General features: G+C 36.7%; 1 protein-coding gene across 5 annotated transcripts in view; it reads left to right on the top strand.

Moving 5' to 3' along the window:
* Positions 1 to 22,081, top strand: part of NPHP3 (nephrocystin 3) — a 41,587-nt gene that overhangs the window by 3,906 nt on the left and 15,600 nt on the right. For 4 of the 5 annotated variants that reach the window (XR_010155335.1, XM_016941944.4, XM_024355685.3 and 1 more), the window contains exons 4-15: positions 1,649 to 1,801; positions 3,353 to 3,486; positions 5,284 to 5,444; positions 10,335 to 10,491; positions 12,772 to 12,846; positions 14,218 to 14,391; positions 17,051 to 17,154; positions 18,138 to 18,252; positions 18,525 to 18,668; positions 19,136 to 19,233; positions 21,247 to 21,349; positions 21,796 to 21,878. Coding sequence is in view for 4 of the 5 variants with exons in the window: in XM_016941944.4 (XP_016797433.3) it covers positions 1,649 to 1,801; positions 3,353 to 3,486; positions 5,284 to 5,444; positions 10,335 to 10,491; positions 12,772 to 12,846; positions 14,218 to 14,391; positions 17,051 to 17,154; positions 18,138 to 18,252; positions 18,525 to 18,668; positions 19,136 to 19,233; positions 21,247 to 21,349; positions 21,796 to 21,878 (1,501 nt within the window). In the remaining variant the exon portion in view is untranslated. The remainder of the gene's footprint in view (positions 1 to 1,648; positions 1,802 to 3,352; positions 3,487 to 5,283; positions 5,445 to 10,334; positions 10,492 to 12,771; positions 12,847 to 14,217; positions 14,392 to 17,050; positions 17,155 to 18,137; positions 18,253 to 18,524; positions 18,669 to 19,135; positions 19,234 to 21,246; positions 21,350 to 21,795; positions 21,879 to 22,081) is intronic. The other variant, XM_024355683.3, reaches the window with a different exon arrangement.

Below are 22,081 nucleotides of genomic sequence, written 5' to 3'. Positions count from 1 at the left end.
GGCAGACATGTGTCCAACTGAAATGTAGTGTTCTGTTACTGAAGAAAGAAGAGGAGAATGGATATTGGAGTTACTAGTCTCTGCAATGTTATTTCTTTACATAATGATGTATTCTTTGCAACTATCATTTAGAATACTTGCCTTATAGTTCACTGAGTGGTTTCCAGTATAGCCTTGTGAACTATTCAAAAAGTATTTGTTTTATAATTAAACAAATGAAACATGTTTTCTGGAAATAAAAGCTTGAAATCACAGAGTGAAAGGGTTTACATATTCTAAGAAAATGTTAAAGTGTGATTGACACTGAAAAAAGAAAAATATTCTATTTTAAAATGCAGTGGAAAAATGTAGTCACTCTCCCATTTGTAATGAACTGTAAGTATATTCTCACAAATGGATGCATTTTGGAGTAAAATATGGTAACTGACAGTTCCTTCTTAATTTTCATTGTAGTATCATTGGAATCTGACCAACATCCTGGAATTTTTATTGCTAACTTTTAAGGAAAAAAATGAAGGCCGGGCGCGGTGGCTCATGCCTGTAATCCCAGCACTTTGGGAGGCCAAGGTGGGCGGATCACGAGGTCAAAAGATCAAGACCATCCTGGCCAACATGGTGAAACCCCGTCTCTACTAAATACAAAAATTAGCTGGGCGTGGTGGTGCGTGCCTGTAGTCCCAGCTACTCGGGAGGCTGAGGCAGGAAAATCGCTTGAACCCAGGAGGTGGAGGTTGCAATGAGCCAAGATCGCGCCACCGCACTCCAGTGTGGCAACAGAGCGAGACTCATCTCAAAAAAAAAAAAAAAAAAGATTCTTAATGGCCAAGAGTAGCTGAGAAAATGCTTTTTTATACCCCAACACAAGTCTTAGTGATTATTTCAGTATTGACATATTCAAATGTACAGTGTTTCAAAACTATTGTAATTGTCTTGGCAAGTTAGAAACAAATTCCTTTCTAGGTCTTTTTTCATTTTTGTTTTAAACATGAAGAAGGAACACTTGAGGGGGCATGTCACCCATGTGAGATTCAAAGAGCTACAAATAGTAAGCTCAGTTTTGCCAGAGATTTAGCTCAAATAACAATTTACTTATAGTTATCAAGGATGTAGATATTCTGACAAATATAATTGATTAGAAAATCATCATGTTCATAAGTAGCTATTGATTCAGACATTAATTTTGTTGCTCTAGGAGATTGAGAAGGAGGTACTCCCTGCTGCAAAGAGTTTATGTCCTAATAAATTATGAATATTTTTATATTTATGTGTGTTAGTAACAGTCTGCCTTTGAGGTTTTTTCCTTCAGATTTTAACTGGTGCCTAAGCTGTACAGTTGGAAATGTTTTTTAGAATTTTTTTTTGTAAAATGTTTTTAACTTCCTTCTTATTATCATTTCTTTTTTATTCTTGTTTATTTTCATCTTTCTCTTTTTAATCCTCTCTTTGAATTTGAGATGATAACTAGAATTATGTTAATCAGTATCTTTGAACTTTGCCAAAAGTCGATGGCAAAGTATTTTCAAAATCATTTGAATATTTGTAATATTTTCATATTTTTTAAAATCAGAAATCCTGTTCAGTATATGTGATGAGTTTTTGAACATTCAATAAGTTGGCTTTCACAAGATAAAAATCTCTTGCTGAACAGCTGCTGGAACCCAATGTGAATATTGGACTGGTGGAGCCTTGGGAAGTGAACCTTCCATAGGAAGCATGATCCAGCTTCAGCAGTCCTTCAGAGGCCCTGAGTTTGCCCATAGTTCTATAGATGTGGAAGGACCCTTTGCAAATGTTAATAGAGGTAATACATGCTGTTTGTCAATTACTTGCCTAGTGGTAGTGACTGTTCATGTTTTATAATCTTGTGCTAGAACTACTAATACCATTGGCAAAGCATGAAATTTGTGTTCCTAGTGCTTTCCATTGACAAACCATTATACAGTGGGGCTGTAACTAACAAGGAAGGACGAGGTTACATAATTCATATGGTGATCAGATGGCACTCCTGCCAGCCTGGCCAGCCAGGTTCTAGTAACTGTGTTATGGTCTGAATTCTCTGGTGTTTTAGTTGAGCAGCAAATCTAATGTAGATTAACTGAAAAACAGTAGGTTTTAATCTTTCCCTCTGCTTCTTTGATAGTGCTGAAGATTAGAGCAGGTTATGGAGATAATACCAAAAAGCTCTATTAGGTAATATAGTACAGTTTTCCTTCTATATCCACAGATCCACTCAACCACTGATCCAAAATATTTGGAAAAATAACAATGAAAATAACAATACAACAATAAAAATAGAAATAAGAAACAATACAGTATAACAGCTATTTACATAGTATTTACATTGCATGAGGTAGTGTAAATAACTAGAGATTATTTAAAGCAGGGGTATCCAGTCTTTTAGCTTCCCTGGCCCACATTGAAAGAAGAATTGTCTTTGGCCACAAATAAAATACACTAATGATAGTTGATGAGCTAAAAAAAATTGATAAAAAGTCTTACAATGTTGTGTTGGGCTGCAAAGCCATCCTAGGCCACATGAGGCCCACGGGCCGCGAATTGGAGAAGTCTTGATTTAAAGAATATGGGAGGATGTGCGTAATTTATATGCAAACACCACATGATTTTATGTAAGGGACCTGAGCATCTGTGGATTTGGTATGTGAGGGGAAGTGCTGGTACCAATCCTCCATTGATACCAAGGGACAACTGTATTCATACCCAAAAGAATATTTTCCTTATTTTTATATAACATAGTGTCCAGAATAGCTCTAAGATCTGTTCAGAATTTCAATATCAGTGCGGACCTAAGAAGTTATAAGTAGTTCTACTCTTTTTCCTTAAAACCGTACAATTATTTCTCTATCAGCAAAATGAAAATCATTTTTAAAATTGTGCTTTTTGAACTAGCCAAATATGTGTTAAATTTTTACTCTCACTAAATATAGTTAGCATAAGGCTACTTTTCATTTTATGCCATTCTTGAACATTCTTTTAACTCAATATATTTCAAGAATAATAAGAAAGTAAAGCTATAGATCCTCTTGGGAATGTAGGCTAACTTCAGGTAACCAACTAATTGAGTAACTCATGTAAAATTTTTTCATGACACTTGACTGGAACCACTGGTGCCTCAGGGAAGACCACTGGTGACATTCATTGCTTCAAGTCCTAGGATCGAATTTGAGTTTAGAAAACTAATTGCCTTTGAATATATTACTCTAGAAGGTATGGCAGTATTAACATGTAAGATCAGATTCCATTCTATGATGCCTGTTATGTTTTTAAAACTTTTTTAGAATGATCAAATGTGTTCTGGTAATTTTTTCATGAACTTGAGAAATTTTATTTTCAGATGACTGGGATATTGCTGTAGCTAGTTTATTACAAGTTACTCCTCTTTTTTCACATTCTCTGTGGAGTAACACTGTCAGATGTTACCTCATTTATACAGATGAAACCCAGCCTGAGATGGATCTTTTCCTTAAGGTGAGGATATTTATAAATTCTGTATCAACCAATTTAAAATATAAGCTAATATTATATTCTGTTTCTGATACTACTGTATCTCAACCAAATAGTTCCCTACTAGATTATATGTCTTAAAGAACAGGAAGTGTCTTGGGCTTTTCTTAAGAGAAAATATTGTTCAATATTATATGTAAAGAAAGGTGGTGAATTGAGAGTTTATTTATTTATTTTTACTTTCTGGAATTAACTTTCCTAGGACAGGAGCTAAGACAGAAAAAGAAGGTTTTAACTCGTTTTAGTTAGTTTTAAATGTCAAACTAAGGTGTTGGAACTTTCTGGACTTTTTTTTGTTTGTGTGTTTGCTTGTTTTGAGACAGTGTCTTGCTCTGTTGCCTGGGCTGGAGGGCAGTGGCACAGTCATAGCTCACTGTAGCCTAAAACTCATGAGCTCAAGCAATCTTCCCACTCAGTCCTCCAGAACAGCTAGGACTACAGTACACACCACCACATACGGCTAATTTAATTTTTTTTTTTTTTTTTTTTTTTTTGCAGAGAAAGTGACTCATTGTGTTGCCTAGGCTTGTTTAGTGAATTTTTCATTGCATATTCTCCACAATGTTTAAGACTCTTGTTGATTGTGTCTACTTTAGTTACTCTCTCTGCCAGCTCTATCCTTGAGTCTGTCTCAGGTAGTAAAATTTTCTCCTTAACGTGGTTTAAATTTTCCAAGGCAGCCGTTGGAGTTATTCTAAGGCAAGGGTCACTATAGCCAGTTGGTGAAATCTGGCCTGCTGCCTGTTTTAAATGGCCCAGAGATAAGATTGGTTTTCACATTTTAAGTGGTAGAAAAAATCAAAAGGAGAATAATATTTTATGACATGTGGAAATTATATGAAATACAAATCTTAGTGTCTATCAAGTTTTATTAGAACATTGCTGCACTCATTCGTTTATGTATCATCCATGGCAGCACTACAACACCAATTCAATGGCAGAGTAAATTGTGATAGAAACCAAGTAAGCCACAAAGATCCCTGCTAAAGCAGCCAAGTTGTAAAGCTATTATTATTTTTGTAGAAATATTTGCTATCTAACCCTTTATATAAAAAGCTTGCCTACCAGTGTTCCAAGGGAATTTTATAGAATCTGTGTGTCACATGCTATACCTGCTATATTAACATCTTCCCTGTTGTTGATTACCAAATTCATTTAGCTTTCCTTTGTGATATTATTCAATTTTAGTAAAAAGATATAATATTTTAAAGCCCAAACCTTCCATCCAGTAATTGAATGTGTTATTCCCAAGGACATTTTGAGGGCATTACTGATTTCTTTCATAATAATAGTCATCATTACTTACTAACTGAATTATAGATTTATGTGTTTTTAACTTATAGCGCTCTGCTTTAGTGTTCTGATATATCATGGTGGATGTTTTTTACTATACAGATTTATGGATCTATATTTTGCACTCTTTATGACAATAAAACAGATTGTTCATAGTAATAATAACAAAAAGAAACAAATACCAAAGCAAAATAGCCTAATACTGTCTCCTGTTGTTCTAGGTTTACTATGAAATAAGTCATTTTCTGAGCTAGAAAAAGGCCAAGTTGCTAAGCTATTATTATTTGTATTTGAGAGAAACTTGCCTTTTTAAGATTTTCTTTAAAATCTGATTATTTTTAAAATTTTATATGAAAAGATATCCAGTATAACCTGTTTTAAAGCGTGCTTTTGATTTTAAGTAGTATGAATCTCACTTGATCTTTAGTTAAATACATTAAACTTTTGTATGTTTTCATTTGTTTTTAGGACTATTCACCTAAACTTAAGAGAATGTGCGAGACAATGGGATATTTTTTCCATGCTGTTTATTTTCCAATAGATGTTGAAAATCAATACCTCACTGTAAGAAAATGGGAAATTGAGAAAAGTTCTTTAGTTATTTTATTTATTCACTTAACATTACCAAGGTAAGCTGAAAAAAAATGTGATTTATTATAAGCAGTAAACTGTAAATAGAATTGAGTTTGCCAAATAAGCTTCAAAGATAAATTTTAATTGCATCCTTATAATAAAAAAATCCATGAAATTCAATAAATTCTACAACTGTTTCACACTTAAATAAAATAATTAAGTTTTATGCTGTTAGACTTGTTTCATAGGTCATATGATCAACATCTTAATTTTTAGCTTATTTTAATCAGAGTTTGGCAAATATAGCCCAAGGGCCAAATCTAGCCAGGAGTTTGCTTTTGTAAATAAAGTTTTATTGGAACACAGCCACATTCATTCATTCATATATATATATATATATATATATATATATTTTTTTTTTTTTTTTTTTTTTTTTTTTTGAGACAGTCTTGCTCTGTCGTCCAGGCTGGAGTGCAGTGGCGCAATCTCGGCTCACTGCAAGCTCCACCTCCCAGGTTCACACCATTCTCCTGCCTCAGCCTCCTGAGTAGCTGGGACTACAGGCGCCCACCAGCACGCCTGGCTAATTTTTTGTATTTTTAGTAGAGACGGGGTTTCACTGTGCTAGCCAGGATGGTCTCGATCTCCTAACCTTGTGATCCCCCTGCCTTGGCCTCCCAAAGTGCTGGGATTACAGGCGTAGGCCAACACACCTGGCCCATTCGTGTATTTTCTACAGCTGCCTTCATACTATAATAGCAAAGTTGAATCTTTACAACAGAAACCATGTGTCCTACAAAACCTGAGTTGTTTACTATCTGGCCTTTTACAGAAAAAGTTGATAACCCCTAATTTCAATAATCAACATTAACCTTCATTGTTTTCTTTCTTTGGATACAAACAGAGGTATTTGAACTATGTATGTTACATATAAAGTTCACGTACTTGATCACTTGTGTAGGTGTTGAATCATAATTTACATTTTCTGAGGAGCTTACTATTTAAATAGACCCAGTAAAGTGAACAATGTTCTTATAATGTGAATATAATCATGCTAATGAATCTTGTCTGCGAGTAAAGATTTTTTTTCACCAGTTAGATATAAAGGACAAAATAAGTTTAATAAGAGGCTAATTTTTCTTTCTAGATTTACTGTCTAAATTTAACCTTTCCAAAGCATTTTGCTTTTTTAATTGTGGACCAACTCTGACTTTAACTGTGTATAGATATATGTAGGGCCTTAAGTTTCACCAGTTTCCCTGTAGCATAGCCCATTGTAGACCCTTAAGACTTTGCCTAGTGGCCGGGTGAACAGGGAACTACCTGGTCAATGAGCCTTCATCCAGAATATGTTTAAGGAGTTCTTCAACTTGACTGCCTTCAGTAGGGTTTCATTGCTATCCACCCCTTCCCTTTTCTTTCCCTGTTTTTATATTTATTAAGGATATATCTTATCTTACTACTTAATGATTGAGTAGTTTTTTTATCTTACTTGGTAATATGTTATTTGTTGTTACATTATTTTTTCTAATTCTTATCTTTGATCCATAAAACCATTTTGTTTTTTCTTTACATTAAAGAAACTTTCTGGGTGACAGAGTATGACCCTGTCTCAAAAACAAACAAACAAAAACCTTACTTTTTAATAAAACATTGTATACATTATTTTTACACTTTAACATTTATTTTTCTTTTCCAATTTTAAACTCTTCTTAATGTTTTCCTCCCCATTTATTTCATATTTTATTACTTTTGCTTAGATTTCAGTTTATCTCCTTTTAGTAAAATTTTATATTGTACATTTTAAAAAATTTTATTCTTGTTAAAGAAATGAGGATTTTAATTTCTTAAATTTAATAATTTTAGTCTCTACTTTGGCTTTATTTTACTTAAACTTTTCTTATTCCAGTTGCTTATTATTTTATTATTTGTTTCTTTCATGCCTGTCAAGAGGTATGGCAGTTGGGATGGGCTCCACACCACAAACAAGGGCTGTTGGAGCCTTTGTTTCAGATTTTTCCTTCACCTACCCTGATGACTACCCCATCCTTCCCAAAAGATGAATCTAGAAAAGCCTCTCCTGAGCAGCTTGGAAGCTCCATGGGGAAACACTTTCCTGTCAATAATTATTCCCTGTGTGCAGATGGTATCCACAGAGTTATTTGAAGATAGTGTTCACTGGCTTCTCACACTATTCAGGCCTCTTATAAGAAATTATGAAGCTCAAAATGTATGGTTTTGATGTATGAAATGATTGGATTTGGAGCAAGCTATGCTAACAACATACTTAGTTGTAGGCTGGGAAGGTAGGCAGGAAGTCATGCTTAGTAAGGTGCACAGGCACTGTGCCTCTCGGTGTTACTGACCGGAGAAGGTGCATTAGAGGGAAACGGCCAGGCTCCTGCACTGCTTTTCCAGGGCTTCTTCTTTAATGCCTTTAATTTGACCAGCCTCACTTCATGGAAGGAGAAAAATCCCAGGAGAAATCTCCTACAACGAAGAATGGGAACTGAAATATGGTGAGTCCGGGAGAGGCTGGCTGAGTAGGAATATTCCAGATAAAGGTTTAAAAATGAGGAATTCTTTGCTCATGATTGGCCCTCTTTCATTACATCAGCACCCTTGTTGGGCAGACCAGACTCACTAAGAAAGCTTGAACCTACGTAGAAGGAGAGGTGCCTCTCCCTTTGCACAGCAGCACAGAGGGGCGACTGTGACTGGTTTTCCTCAGGGCATCATCAGTCTTTCTCAAGGGATGGGGAGGCTTCCGTGCCTAAATAGTAATTCAGTCACCTTTCAGGACTTCTTAGGCCCTATTATTGGTTTCATTCAGCTTTTTTTTTTTTTTTAACCAGATCTCCTATAGAGTTTCGTTATAGAATTTAGGCAAGTGGAAGCTCTTGTTTGTTCTATACTTGAACTTTCTTCATTATGCCTCAGCTTTACTGTTTTAACTCCTCCAGCCCCACAAAGCTACATCTTCTCTTGCAGCTCATCCCCTACATTTTTGTCTGCTCAGGCTACTTTCTGAAGGGATCCTAAAGTGCAACTTATCAACATATTAGCTGGCCTGTTATACTATCTAACTTCAGCAATTATCAACTCATGACTAGTTGTTTCATCTGTAGCATCTGCTTCCGTTCCACCAGATTATTTGAATAAAATACCAGAGATCATATCATTTTATCTGAGCCCCATGGGTCAGTTTTGTAGGGAATGTCTTGAAATATGGACATGTGCCTGAACAGCAAGCCCATTGTTTGGTCTTCTAATGGGCCACAGACTTTTCCCACAAAGCACTGACAGATGAATCATTGAAATTCCAAAATTCTATAGAACATGGCCAGAGTGATTTTAATATAGAAAACTTCTGTGGTTTGGGTAGAATGGATTGGCGCAGAAATATACAACAGAATGTTTCTTAATTTTTAATATTTTGGGCTAGTAGTCTAATTTGCAGATTCTGAATCATACAGTATCGCCCTTCTACACATACACACACACACACACCCCACAAAAATATTTGTTTCCCTAGACAACTTTCATTTAATGCTTTCTAGAAAGGGGAATTGGTTGCAGTGTCCTTTGTTGTGTAGAAAACCCCAGTAGATGTGGGCTGCACTCAGTGGCTCATGCCTATAATCCCAGCACTTTGGGAGGCCAAGGTGAGAGGATCACTTGAGCCCAGGAATTCAAGACTTGCCTGGGCAACATGGTGAAACCTCATCTCTACAAAAAATACAAAAATTAGCTGGGTTTACAAAAGTACAAAAATTAGCTGCCTGTGGGCCTAGCTACTCGGTAGGCTGAGGTGGGAGGATCGCTTGAGCCCAGGAGGTTAAAGCTGCGGTGAGCTGTGATTGCACCACTGCACACCAGGCTGGGTGACAGAGTGAGACCCTGTCTCAAAAAAAAAAAAAAAAAAAAAAGGGAGAGAAAGAAAGAAGGGAGGGAGAGAGAGAGAAGACCTCAGCAGATTGTTAGTTCTAGGATTTTTTTTTCTAGAATTTTCATTAAAAATATAATTTTGGTTCCCTGTAACAAAGTTGTTTTTTGGGATTTTTTTACCTTCACCTCAGTCACCCAGCCTCTTCCAATCTGTCTCCAGATCTTTCTTATAGTATATATTGGGTATAAGGATTAGGGTCATTTATTAGATGAGAAAAGTCTGAAAGAACTGGGAAAGAGAAAACTCTCAAAACTTTGGGGCTGCCATCCAAACAGAGAAGCACCTCTCCTTCTACATAGGTTCAAGAATTCTTAGTGAGCCTGGTCTGCCCAAGAAGGGTGCTGACATAATGAAGGAGGGCCAATCAAGAGCAAAGAATTCCTCATTTTGAAACCTTTATCTGGAATAAAGGCCTCTCCTGGACTTGCCATATTTTAGCTCCTATGTTTCATTGTAAGAGATTTCTCCTGTGATTCAGCCATGAAGGGAGGCGGGTCAAATTAAAGGCATTAAAAAGAACTCCTGGAAAAGCAGTGCAGGACTCTGGCTGTTGCCCTGGATGGTGCCTGTGTACCTACCCACGCATGACCTCCTGCCTACTTGTGTTAACATGGAAATTATACATTTTTAAATGGAATTTGTTTGCCATCTATTTTCAAAGTCTCATGAGTCTAGTCCATTATTTTGAGCCTAGTTTAAGAGTATTTTTGAGATCTTTTCTAGGTTTAAAAAATAAAGTTTTATGTGCTTTACAATTTAATGCATAATTTATTATATTTATGCTCACTGTTGGCTAATGAATATATTATATTTTAAGACCAAACTGGAAGAGAGCCATAACACATCCATTTTTGGAAAGCTTCACTTGTTGTGCAGTTGGACCTTTTCTGGCCACTTGTCACTGTAGTAAAACTCCATTATTGGCACTTAGGTTGATTAACTAACTGCTTGCTGCCACAATGCAGTATAGCACACAAAATGCTGATTTCCAATCTAGCCTTTTATTGGAAGACTGTGAAGAAGCTTTTCTGAAAAACCCTGAAGGAAAACCTCGATTAATCTTTCATCGTTTGGAAGATGGAAAAGTCAGTTCTGACTCTGTCCAGCAATTGATTGATCAAGTTTCTAATCTAAACAAGACCAGCAAAGCCAAGGTAAAATTCATAGGCATTTTTGAAAAACACACTTAGCTGAGGGAAAAACTGGAGCAAAGGCCATGAGGTGGGCATAAGCCTGGCATATCTGGGGAGGGGAGAGAAACCAGTGTGGCTGGAACAGATAAGTGAGGGGAGTAGGAGGAGAGGGGGCCTCATTGATTGTGAAGAACCTCGGAGGCCATTTTGAGGATATTAGCTTTTCACTTGGAGTGAGATTGGGAGCCACTGCAGGACTGTAAGCAACAGAATGAGGGCTGGCGTGATCATCTGACAGTGATCTTTCTGGCTGCCATGTTGAGAATAGGTGGTCATTCAGGGGGTAGTGTGCAGAGTCTGAGAGCCATTGCCATCATACAGGTGAGAGATGCTGGTGGCTCCAAGCAGGGTGGTGGTAGAGGAAATGATGAGAAGTGGTAGGATTCTGAATAAATTTTGACAGTAGAGCCAATAGGATTTCTTAACAGATTGGTTGTGGGTTGTGAGAAAAGAGAGAGAAATAAATCACAGTGTGTGGCTAGCAAGAGTATGATCTGTATGATCAGATGGTATTTTGTGCTTTTCTCCCAAGCACAGAGTTCTTCTGTCTACTGACCAAGGATTGGTGTCAGGAGGAGACTCTTTTTTTTTAAGAGACAGAGTCTCACTCTGTCACCCAGGCTGGAGTGTGGTGGCTTGTTCGTATCTCATTGAAGCCTCAAACTCCTGGACTCAGAGATCAAGCAGTCCTCCCACCTCAGCGTCTTGAGTAGCTGGGACTACAGGCACAGGCCACCATGCCTGGCTACTTTGTTAAAATTTTTATAGAGATGGGGACTTATTATGTTGTCCACGCTGCAGGAGGAGACTTTTTATAGTGACTTTTCCTAAGAGCATTGGGGAAAGCAAAAAGCTGATGATGGGATGAGAGAAATTTGATCATTCCTAGATGCATGTTGGGATAATTTTTAGAATAGATGTTACAGGCTTTTTATTACTGTACACGGAGACAACTTGGTAAATGTCTGTAGTTAATGTGAATACTACAATTGAAAACAACTCTAGGATTTTTACAGAGTTTTCACTTCCCTGTGCCCAGCCAACAAATAAAATCAAATATGAATACAAGCATTTTTCTTTCCATCATTTAGTATTGAAAAGATAGCTTGAAAGCAGCATGACACATAAAACTAAAGAGACTAAGACAAAAAGGAAGTGCATTTTTATTATAATTTCCAGAGCCATTTCATTCTTTGTTTTAATTATTGTAGTATCAGCCTAGTCCACTATGTCCCACAAAAAAGATATTAATTTATCTTTTTTATTCTATTTATTCTATAACCTTTACTTTAAAAAATTTAGTATGCTGGAAGGATGAGTTTATTTTATAAAATAGGAGTGAAATAAGATCTCTCTGCCATGATTATAAATGTAAATGTAGGGTAAATCTCCATGCTTGTTCACTTGGTATGTATTGTAAAATCATTGCCTTATTCTAATTGTATCAAATATTAGTAGTAGTAGTAGACATGTTCTTACAGATTGGGCATTCTTCTTTCAGCCAGCTCAGTGAGACTACATAGTATACTATTTTGCTTTTGTCTTTTATAGAATTATAGCTTTATTGACATAAAATTGGATTTTGATGCATTTTGAAGGGTAAATATGTTGAGTGGTATGGAAATACATAAGAGAAAATTTGGAGACAGAGCAAAAAAAAATGTATACTTCTTGTTTTTTTTTTTTTTTTTTTTTTTGAGACAGAGTCTTACTCTGTCTTCCAGGCTGGAGTGCAGTAGAGCGATCTCAGCTCACTCCAAGCTCCGCCTCCCGGGTTCACGCCATTCTCTTGCCTCAACCTCCTGAGTAGCTGGGACTACAGGCACCGGCCACCACGCCCGGCTAATTTTTTGTATTTTTAGTAGAGATGGGGTTTCACCATGTTAGCCAGGATGGTCTTGATCTCCTGACTTCGTGAACCGCCCACCTCGACCTCCCAAAGTGCTGGGATTACAGGCATGAGCCACCGCGCCTGGCCTACTTCTTGTTTTATTGCTCCATTTTTCACACTAAATCCCTTGTGTGACCTTGGACAAGTTACTTACTTTGCCTCAGTTTACTCTTCTATAAAATGGGGATAATAATAGTATCTCCCTCCTAAGGTTGTTGTGAAGATAAATTAGCTAATATGTGTTAAATATTTAGAATAGTTCCTGTCACATAAGCAGTATAAAAGTATTTACCACCACTTCCTTCTGATATTATGGTTTTTCTCATTGTTCTTAAATGATTTTTATCCAGATCATTGATCACTCAGGAGATCCTGCAGAAGGAGTATATAAAACTTATATTTGTGTAGAAAAGATTATTAAACAGGTAAATATGCATTCTCTGTAAGTTTTCATCTAAAATATTTTAAGATCGCTTTCTATAAAATTGATTTTTCCAGAGAAAACCACTTGCTTGTCTTTTTGAACACAGTACCTGAGGAAGGCGCTGTTGTTTCTGTTGGGAGTCCATCCTGTGGTATGTTCTTAGTATTACTAGGACCATGTATTAATATCTTTATCTCTCATCTATCTCAGAGGACTATTTGATGCTTCAATACCTAAGTGTAAAACATATTACAAAAGTGCTAGCTAAAAACTATTTAAGAGAAAGTGTTCATTTTATTCAATAGGGAGGCTCCTCTGTGTACCCTTTGAATTTTTATATATTAGGAAAGTCCCTCTCAGGTTTTCCCCCCATGGTATCCCTAACAGAAGAGGGGGATGAAAGCATGCCTCCAGGGGGGTGAGAACATGGACCAGGGACGGGCCTTGAGCTGGAAGTCTCTATGAAGTTTCATGTGCTATCTTGAAAATTTATGTGAGTTATATATTCTGCCTGATATTATGTCTATGTTTGTGTTTAATATAAAAAATAATTTTAAATTATATATTAGAAAAAAATAGTGATTATTTATTATTCCCCTCTCCCTCAAACAGAATGGGCGCAGTGGGAAGATGTACCATGTTTAGCCTGTGGTTGCCCACACCTTCTGACACCTCCCCCAGCCAACCAAAAACCCTATTTGAGAAGTAGGAAGCTTGAAGATTTATTATTAGAGAAAAAGAGTGAGCCCCAAAATGATATGACCTCTGGCAACACATTTTGTATGGTGCTCTCTAGTATAAAGATTGTCTTTATCAAATTTGAGCTTCACAATCTTGCAAATTTTAGGACCAAGATAAATTAATTGAGCAGAATGAATGGCAGCAAGTGAAAGTGAATGTATTTACCATCATTAGTGCTTGAAGGATAACATATTTTCAGTAACCTAATATAAAAACTGAATATGACCACAGAGATACTTGAGATCAAGAAATCACATCTTAGTAATTCAATTCTTATAGCATATTTCCTAGTCATTAGTACTTTATAACTATTCACCAGCCAGATACAACCAAAGATGTTGTGTAACATTTTTCAGAAAACAAATTCCATGGGATTCAAATATTCCTTTAATTTTATTTTTATAAAAAGAGGTATTCATTTCTTTTATTTTAATATTTTTATTTCTTTTATTTGTTTTTAAATTAGTGATTTTTTGTAGTTATCAGTTTATTCTTGTAGGTATTATACAAAGGCTGTATGTTTGAACTTGCCCTCCCAAAAGTAGGTGAAGCCCACTTTGGGCCTGGGTGACCCCGCTGTAAGATCTTTATTTTCTTCATTCATTTTTGTGTGGTTGTTCTTTGTGTTCAGGACATACTGGGTTTTGAGAACACAGACTTGGAGACTAAGGATTTGGGCAGTGAGGATTCCATTCCAGAAGAAGATGATTTTGGTGATGTTCTGTGGGACATACATGATGAACAAGAGCAAATGGAAACTTTTCAGCAGGCTTCTAATTCAGCCCATGAGTTGGGATTTGAGAAAGTAAGTGCTTGGAGTATTATTGCAACAAAGAACTGTCACCACTTAAAGGCTGTATTATGATTGTATTTTCATCTAAATATAGTTAAGGTTTATGATTATATTAGTTGTCTAATCTCATGACTTGATTATCCATGTTGAGATGTGCTTAGGTTTGTGTCATAAGAAAGATATGTGAGATTCAAATGTGCTTATAAAGACCGAACATTTTTAGTTATGGACTAGAATTTATCAACCACATGTTTATTATGCCACCATCTGCAACTCACTCAGACCAGGATTAGGATAGCTAGGAAACTTGATAAGGATAGTAAGGCTGAGGCCAGGTGCAGTGGCTCACGCATGTAATCTCAACACTTTGGGAGGCTGAGACAAGCAGATTGCTTTAAGCCCAGTAGTTTGAAACTAGCCTGAGCAACATGGCGAAACCTTGTTTTTACAAAAAATACAAAAGTTTACCAGGCATGGTGGTATGCACCTGTAATCCCAGCTACTTGGGAGGCTGAGGTGGGAGGATCAATTGAGCACAGGAGGTCAGGGCTGCAGTGAGCCATGACCACACCCCTGCCCTCCAGCCTGGGTAACAGAGCAAGACCCTGTCTTTAAAAAAAAAAAAAAGAAAGAAAGAAAGAAAAGAAAAAAAAGAATAGTAAGTCTCTCTGTTCTTCCAATTCTTGAATCAAAATATTACATTCAGAAAACAAAGCATAGTAGTTCATGAAATAGGCAGATAAGTCCTTCTTTATCAGTCTTATCAACATCCTTAAATATCTAAACCAATTATCAGAACTTGAAATATACAATGAAATCTATGTGCAAGTTAAAAAAAATAGTTAAAAATTAATGTAAGAACTAATATTTTAAAGAATACTATAGTAGCTAATATTAACAGTTGTATTTTTACAGAACTTTTTGAATTTAGACTGTCCGTTAATGTCCTGGTTCCATCATTTACTAACTATATTTCTTCAAGTTACTTGGCCACTCTAAACTTTGACTTTCTTGGCTGTAAAATGAGAATAACTAATAGTACCTACCTCATAGGTACTTGTTGCAAGGATTAAATCAGATAATGCACATAAAGTGCTTAGCACAGTACCTGGCCCATGATAAATGTTAGTCGTTATTTTATGAGAAGTATTGCTATTGTTATTTTATAAATAAAGAAACTGAGGTTCAGATTAGGGTTTGCCTAAGAGTACACAGTGAGTAGATTGCAGATCTGGGAGTTGAACCTCGTTCTTTTCTGGCTCCAGATCCTATGGTTTTTCTTTTATAGCCATGGGTCTTAACCTGGGAAGCATGGATCCTATAAATGGGCTTTCTGTGGGACCATGAACTAAGTTGTTAGGACTTATGAGGTAGTAAATCAAGACTTTCTTTTCTCCTTCAGAAGTATCATTTCTATTTGAATTATTTGAGTTCCTGGGGAATATATTCTTTAGAGATATAATTTTTCTGCCTGTTAATTAAATATAACAAGTAGAAAAATTGATTGAAAAACTATACCAAGTAATTCATTATAGTTGCTGGAGAATTGTGTTATTCTAAAGCAAGCCTAAAGCTGGCTGCAAACTACTTACTATACACTTTTTAAAATTCCTCATCAGCTATCATTTAGACCACTGGTACACTGAAGAAAAAGTCAAGTCTCAAGATAATTTTTGAAACTCCTTAATAAGTACTAAGATATTTTGGTTTTTGAGTGTGTCCTTTTTAGCTTTGAACCAGTTTTGAGTTTCTGGGGAAAACTTGGGAAATAGGAATTCTTGGACTTTACACTGAACTCACTTAGTTTCAAAAAGATCTCAGGCAGCCTAGGCTAACCTGATTGTCTTGGGCAGATTGGGAGACTCCAAGTCCCCAGACAAAACCTGCTCTTATTTGGACCTTTTCTCACCCCCAGAAACTGAGGTGATTCCCAGGACAGGTGTTTATTCCTCTGACCAGGAGATCTAGGTGGCCTGCTAGTACCTTCAAGGTCTTCTGCAGTATTTTCTGTGATTTGGGGGCTACAGTGAGCTCCCTGAAACATTCTGCAAACATTTGAGTGTTGCAAAACCCCACAGGGACCCGAAATGTTGTCCTTTACCCATTAATTTACAGCAATACTACATGTAGAAGAAATTGGGGCCCATTTTTTGTTTGTTAGTTTGTTTGTTTGTTTTGAGACGGAGTCTTGCTCTGTCGCCCAGGCTGGAGTGCGATGGCGTGATCTCGGCTCACTGCAAGCTCCACCTCCCGGGTTCACGCCATTCTCTTGCCTCAGCCTCCTGAGTAGCTGGGACTACAGGCGCCCGCCACCACGCTCGGCTAATTTTGTTTTTGTATTTTTAGTAGAGACAGGATTTCACCGTGTTAGCCAGGATGTTCTCGATCTCCTGACCTCATGATCCACCCGCCTCAGCCTCCCAAAGTGCTGGGATTACAGGCGTGAGCCACCGCGCCCAGCCATTTGAGGCCCATTCTTAGTTTACTAGTTCAGTCATGTTTTTGCCAGCCATAAAAGTAGGCAATTATGAGGGTGCTGTCAACTAAAAATAGATTTCATTTTCTCACACAGCTTTTCTCCAGTATTTTCAAAGAATAATCAGAAGTTGACTCTTCAGTAGTCTCAGAGGCATGTGCTTCCTTACAATGTAAATTCATTTTTTTTTTCTAGTATTACCAACGCCTTAATGATCTAGTGGCAGCACCAGCCCCGATTCCACCTCTTCTCGTGTCTGGAGGACCAGGTTCTGGGAAGTCTCTTCTTTTATCAAAGTGGTATGATGCAGTGCAATTAAATTATTGTTGTCATTGTTTGAATTACTGAATCTATTCAACAAAATATATTGCATGCCTGCCTTCCTGCGCGGCCTACACTAAACATTAACAAAGTAAAAAGGAATAAAACAATAGGTTCATGCCCTGAAATGCATAGAATTTGGATGTTAGAGAGAAGACACAGAATGAGAAAGGAATAGGAAGCATGAACATTTATGATTATGTATATGAATCACATAAGTAACAGCTATGGGAGTGCTTTGTACGGAAGTGATCATATGTGATATGTCATATAACACATATGTTATTAAGTGGATTGTAATGTGCCTTTATTTGTAATTATTGCCTTTATTTAAAAGTTTCATTGATACTTTAAATATTTGAAACGACAAAAGCATACTAGTTAGAGTGAAATACATTCTACAGAACATCAAAATTAAGGATAACCTTCACCATGAATGCAATCTAGTTCTTCAAATTATGGACTAAGGTTCATATAAGCTAATAAACTTTATTATTTCATTATGTTATTTAAAAACAAGCAGTAAAAATATTTTCTTTCTTTCATAATTATTTACATTGAAGGGTTAGTATATGTAGTTGTCTCCTTTTTATTACCCATTTATTTAAAGTTATGTTTGGAAAATAATATTTTTGTACCTAACAAATTTTCCTCTAGTAGGAATTTTTAATTAAAAGTTAATGCTTGTTTTACTAATACCTTACCCTCATATGTAAAGTACTTTGGTTTCTGTTAATTAACATCTATTTGTAATTAAAATGAATCTACAATTTTTAAAAAGATTATTTAGAAGGATCTAAAAGTGGAGTAAAAACAGAAATCTCCATATTTATTTAAAAGTAACTGACCATCTGATTGCTCAGTTAGGCAACATTTGATGTTTACTGCATTGTGAATTCTTTTTTTATTGACAGTCAAGGAACTTTATCGGTTTTATAAAAGTTCTGTCTTTTTCTTTCAGGATTCAATTGCAACAGAAGAATTCCCCCAACACACTGATTCTTTCCCATTTTGTGGGAAGGCCCATGTCAACCAGCTCAGAGTCCTCCTTGATTATTAAACGACTAACTCTAAAGGTATAGTATCCCATCTTTTGGAATTACAGAATTTTATTTAGATTCAGAAATTGTTGGGACTAATAAGTACCTACTGGTAAACCAATTTTCAGTATTATCCACCTGTTTTGGTTTTGTATAAGGTTAAAAATAATATTCGATACAATCGGGTCCTCTTGGTGACTTGATTTTGGTTTATAAAAAAGTAAGAATAGAAATATTTCCCCCAGCTCTGTAACTACTTCAGTAACTACGTGTAACTACTTCAGTTTGTGTGTGTTCTTATCTTGTAGTTGATGCAGCACTCTTGGTCAGTCTCTGCTCTGACACTGGATCCTGCTAAGCTTCTGGAAGAATTTCCACGTTGGCTGGAAAAACTCTCTGCTCGTCATCAAGGCAGCATCATCATCGTTATTGATTCTATAGATCAAGTTCAGGTACCGTTTTCCATTTGTTACCTATTGATACACTCAGAAAGAGATGCAAATTCAGTAATAGCTAGAGCAGGCATTTATATGTTTGTGAGAAGAAAATATGATGTTATTTTTTATATTTCTGCTTTATTTCTAGGGAGGTAACATGGATTAAAAAAATATATCGTATGTCCACAGACACTAATATCTTATTAAGAAAGACCAACTGAATTTACACAATTAACAAAGACTATTCGTTCTGACATATTTTTAGGGCCTTGACATTTCCTGATGTGTCCAGAGTTCAGATTGGTGATAATAATGTTTTGCTACTTGTTCTTTTAAAATTCTAAAATAAATCACCCCAAAATAAGATTTTTATCCTTAATAAGATAAACTTAATGAGAATTTCATTTTATTTGGGGAGCTATTATTGGATTGTTTTGAAATATTTTGATTAATAGATTGAATTTTGTTTTTATATTTTTAAGCAAGTTGAAAAACACATGAAATGGCTGATAGATCCACTGCCAGTGAATGTAAGAGTAATTGTTTCTGTGAATGTAGAAACATGCCCTCCAGCATGGAGGTACGATGCCAACTTTAGTTCTTTCAGAGTACATGAAATGTTTTAAGTACAAACAAGGAAAGATTTTTAATATGCATTTATGGTTTTCACATTTTTTATGTGACTTGCAGTGAGGATGGGGAGAAGTGGGTGAATTTATGAAAAAAAAAAATACAATCTATGGAATTGTATAGATGGTGTGAACCTGTAATCCCAGCACTTTGGGATGCCAAGGCGGGTGGATCACTTGAGGCCAGCAGTTTGAGACCAGCCTGGCCAACATGGTGAAACCCTGTCTCTACAAAAAATACAAAAATTAGCTGGGCATGGTGGCACATGCCTGTAATCCCAGCTACTTGGAAGGCTGAGGCAGGAGAATCGCTTGAACCTGGGAGGCAGAGGTTGCAGTGAGCAGAGATCGTGCCACTGCACTTCGGCCTGGGTGACAGAGGGAGACCCTGTCTCCAAAAAAAAAAAAAAAAAAAAGGGATTTGCGGGGAGGTTAGATAGATCTGGGATGCAAGGGAAAAGAAAGAGCCAGGATGATTCTGGAGTTTCTGACTTGAGAAATTAATTAATGTAGCTTCATGAACTGAAATAGGAAACACAAAGGACAGGCAGGTTGTGGGGAAAAGGTGATGAGTTTAGTTTTTAATCATGGTTAGTTTGAGTAGCTCCACGTAACGATGTCTAGTAGGCAGTTAAATTTATAGATGAGGAAAATAGAGAAAGGGCCGGGCTGGGAATAATAAACACCTGTTATTTTGAAATGCAAGCTCACTTTAATGGTCCTTTAAAAAGTAGTAGAGTGGCCGGGCATGGTAGCTCACATCTGTAATCCCAGCACTTCGGGAGGCCAGGGCGGGTGGATCACCTGAGGTCAGGAGTTCAAGACCAACCTGGCCAACATGGTGAAACCCTTCTCTACTAAAAATACAAAAATTAGCCAGGCATGGTGGCGGGTGCTTGTAATCCCATCTACTCGGGAGGCTAAGGCAGAAGAATCGCTTGAACCCAGGAGGTGGAGGTTGTAGTGAGCTGAGATTGCACCACTGCACTGCAGCCTGGACGACAAGAGTGAAACTCCCATCTCAAAAAACAAACAAATGGCTGGGCGCAGTGGCTCATGCCTGTAATCCCAACACTTTGGGAGGCCGAGGTGGGTGGATCAGGAGGTCAGGAGTTCAAGACCAGCCTGGCCAACAGTGAAACCCCACCTCTACTAGAAATATAAAAAATTAGCCAGGCGTGGTGGTGGGCGCCTGTAATCCTAGCTACTTGGGAGGCTGAGACAGGAGAATCACTTGAACCTGGGAGGCAGAGGTTGCAGTGAGCCGAGATGGCACTACTGCACACCAGCCTAGGCAACAGTACGAGACTCTGCCTCAAAAAAAAAAAAAAAAAGTAGTAGAGCAATTGGATCCCATGGAGCAGTGTTTCTCAACCTGTTTTTGCTCCTATAAGGAGCCATTTTAGACATTTTATTTGTAATTGCCTCCCCCAAGAAATTTTAATACCTCACACATATTGTATATTAGCTTGTGTATATAGATATATGTGTCTATGTGTACTTTATACATAAAAAGAGTAAGTTTTTTCACCCCCCCACAAATGCAATTTTCAGTACCATATCAAGAATGTATATTGTAATAGTTAAATTTCAGTTGCATTACAAGTGCTTGTAGACAATAATTGTGTCTGGTGCCACTTCTCATAGATACTCATACCTATGCTTAGTTTTACTGATAGTATGGAACATAGAACTAGAAATGTTTTACCATGTAACTATCTAATGTATATACTGTTTATTTTATAACACTGTTTGTTGTGATTCATTGCTCAAAGTAATGATACACATATTAGAATGAGTAAGATATATTAATTACTTAATATGATTAATAGACATTAGTTTTGCTTATTTTACAAAAGCAGTATAAAATGTTAATTCCTGTGGTGGATTTTAAATTGTGTTGTGGGTAATTACAGTTCTTGTTGTATTATTAAAATTTCATTTTTCTTTTCTTTACATAAAAGGTTGTGGCCTACACTTCATCTTGATCCCTTAAGTCCAAAAGATGCAAAATCTATTATAATTGCAGAATGCCACTCTGTAGACATTAAATTGAGTAAAGAGCAGGTGTGTATTTTTCATTTTGATGCAGTCTTTTACTCTCTCATCTTTCCTATGAAACATCTTATGTGAGACTTAAAATTCAATATAGGGGATCTGTTATAAGGAAAACTGGAGTTTAGTAATTACTTTGGTAAATGTATTGCCTCTTAAACTAATGACAGGTAGAAAAGAAGCAATAAAAAGATTTTGGTCTTAAGGTTGACTTTAGTATATAATATTAAGCAGGTATTTTAAAAGCAAAAGAGCATTTTCATACTGGCCATATCTGTGGTCTGCAGTTGGAAGGCTGCCCACAGCCGAGGAGCCACCACTGCATGTTGTGATGTCACGGATGGCAGCAATAGTGTTATTTCTGTCGGGGTACTTGTTGATGGCTGGGTAGTAAAGACCGCTTAATTCCAGGGTGGTTTTTGTATTTCTGTTTTGTTTTTCTTGGTAAACTGGTGCAGGAGAAGAAGCTAGAACGACACTGTCGTTCTGCTACAACCTGCAATGCCCTTTATGTCACCCTTTTCGGCAAAATGATCGCGCGGTAAGTGGTGGTTATTTTACATGATCTTCTGCATGTTTTGTGTTTGCTGCAGACCCTTTCTCACCCTGCAAAACTGAGAACTGATCACTACACCAATCTGTTGAGCCACTCAGATTTTATTTGAATAGTGATACTAACATTTGTGAGAACATGGCTTACAGGTGCCTACTGTCCATGATTGTCAGAACTTGATAGATTTGTCT

This window comes from Pan troglodytes, chromosome 2 (assembly GCF_028858775.2).
Source record: "Pan troglodytes isolate AG18354 chromosome 2, NHGRI_mPanTro3-v2.0_pri, whole genome shotgun sequence".
NCBI lineage: Eukaryota > Metazoa > Chordata > Mammalia > Primates > Hominidae > Pan > Pan troglodytes.
The sequence above is the reverse complement of the archived record's forward strand: the minus strand, read 5'-3'. Positions and strand labels throughout refer to the sequence as shown.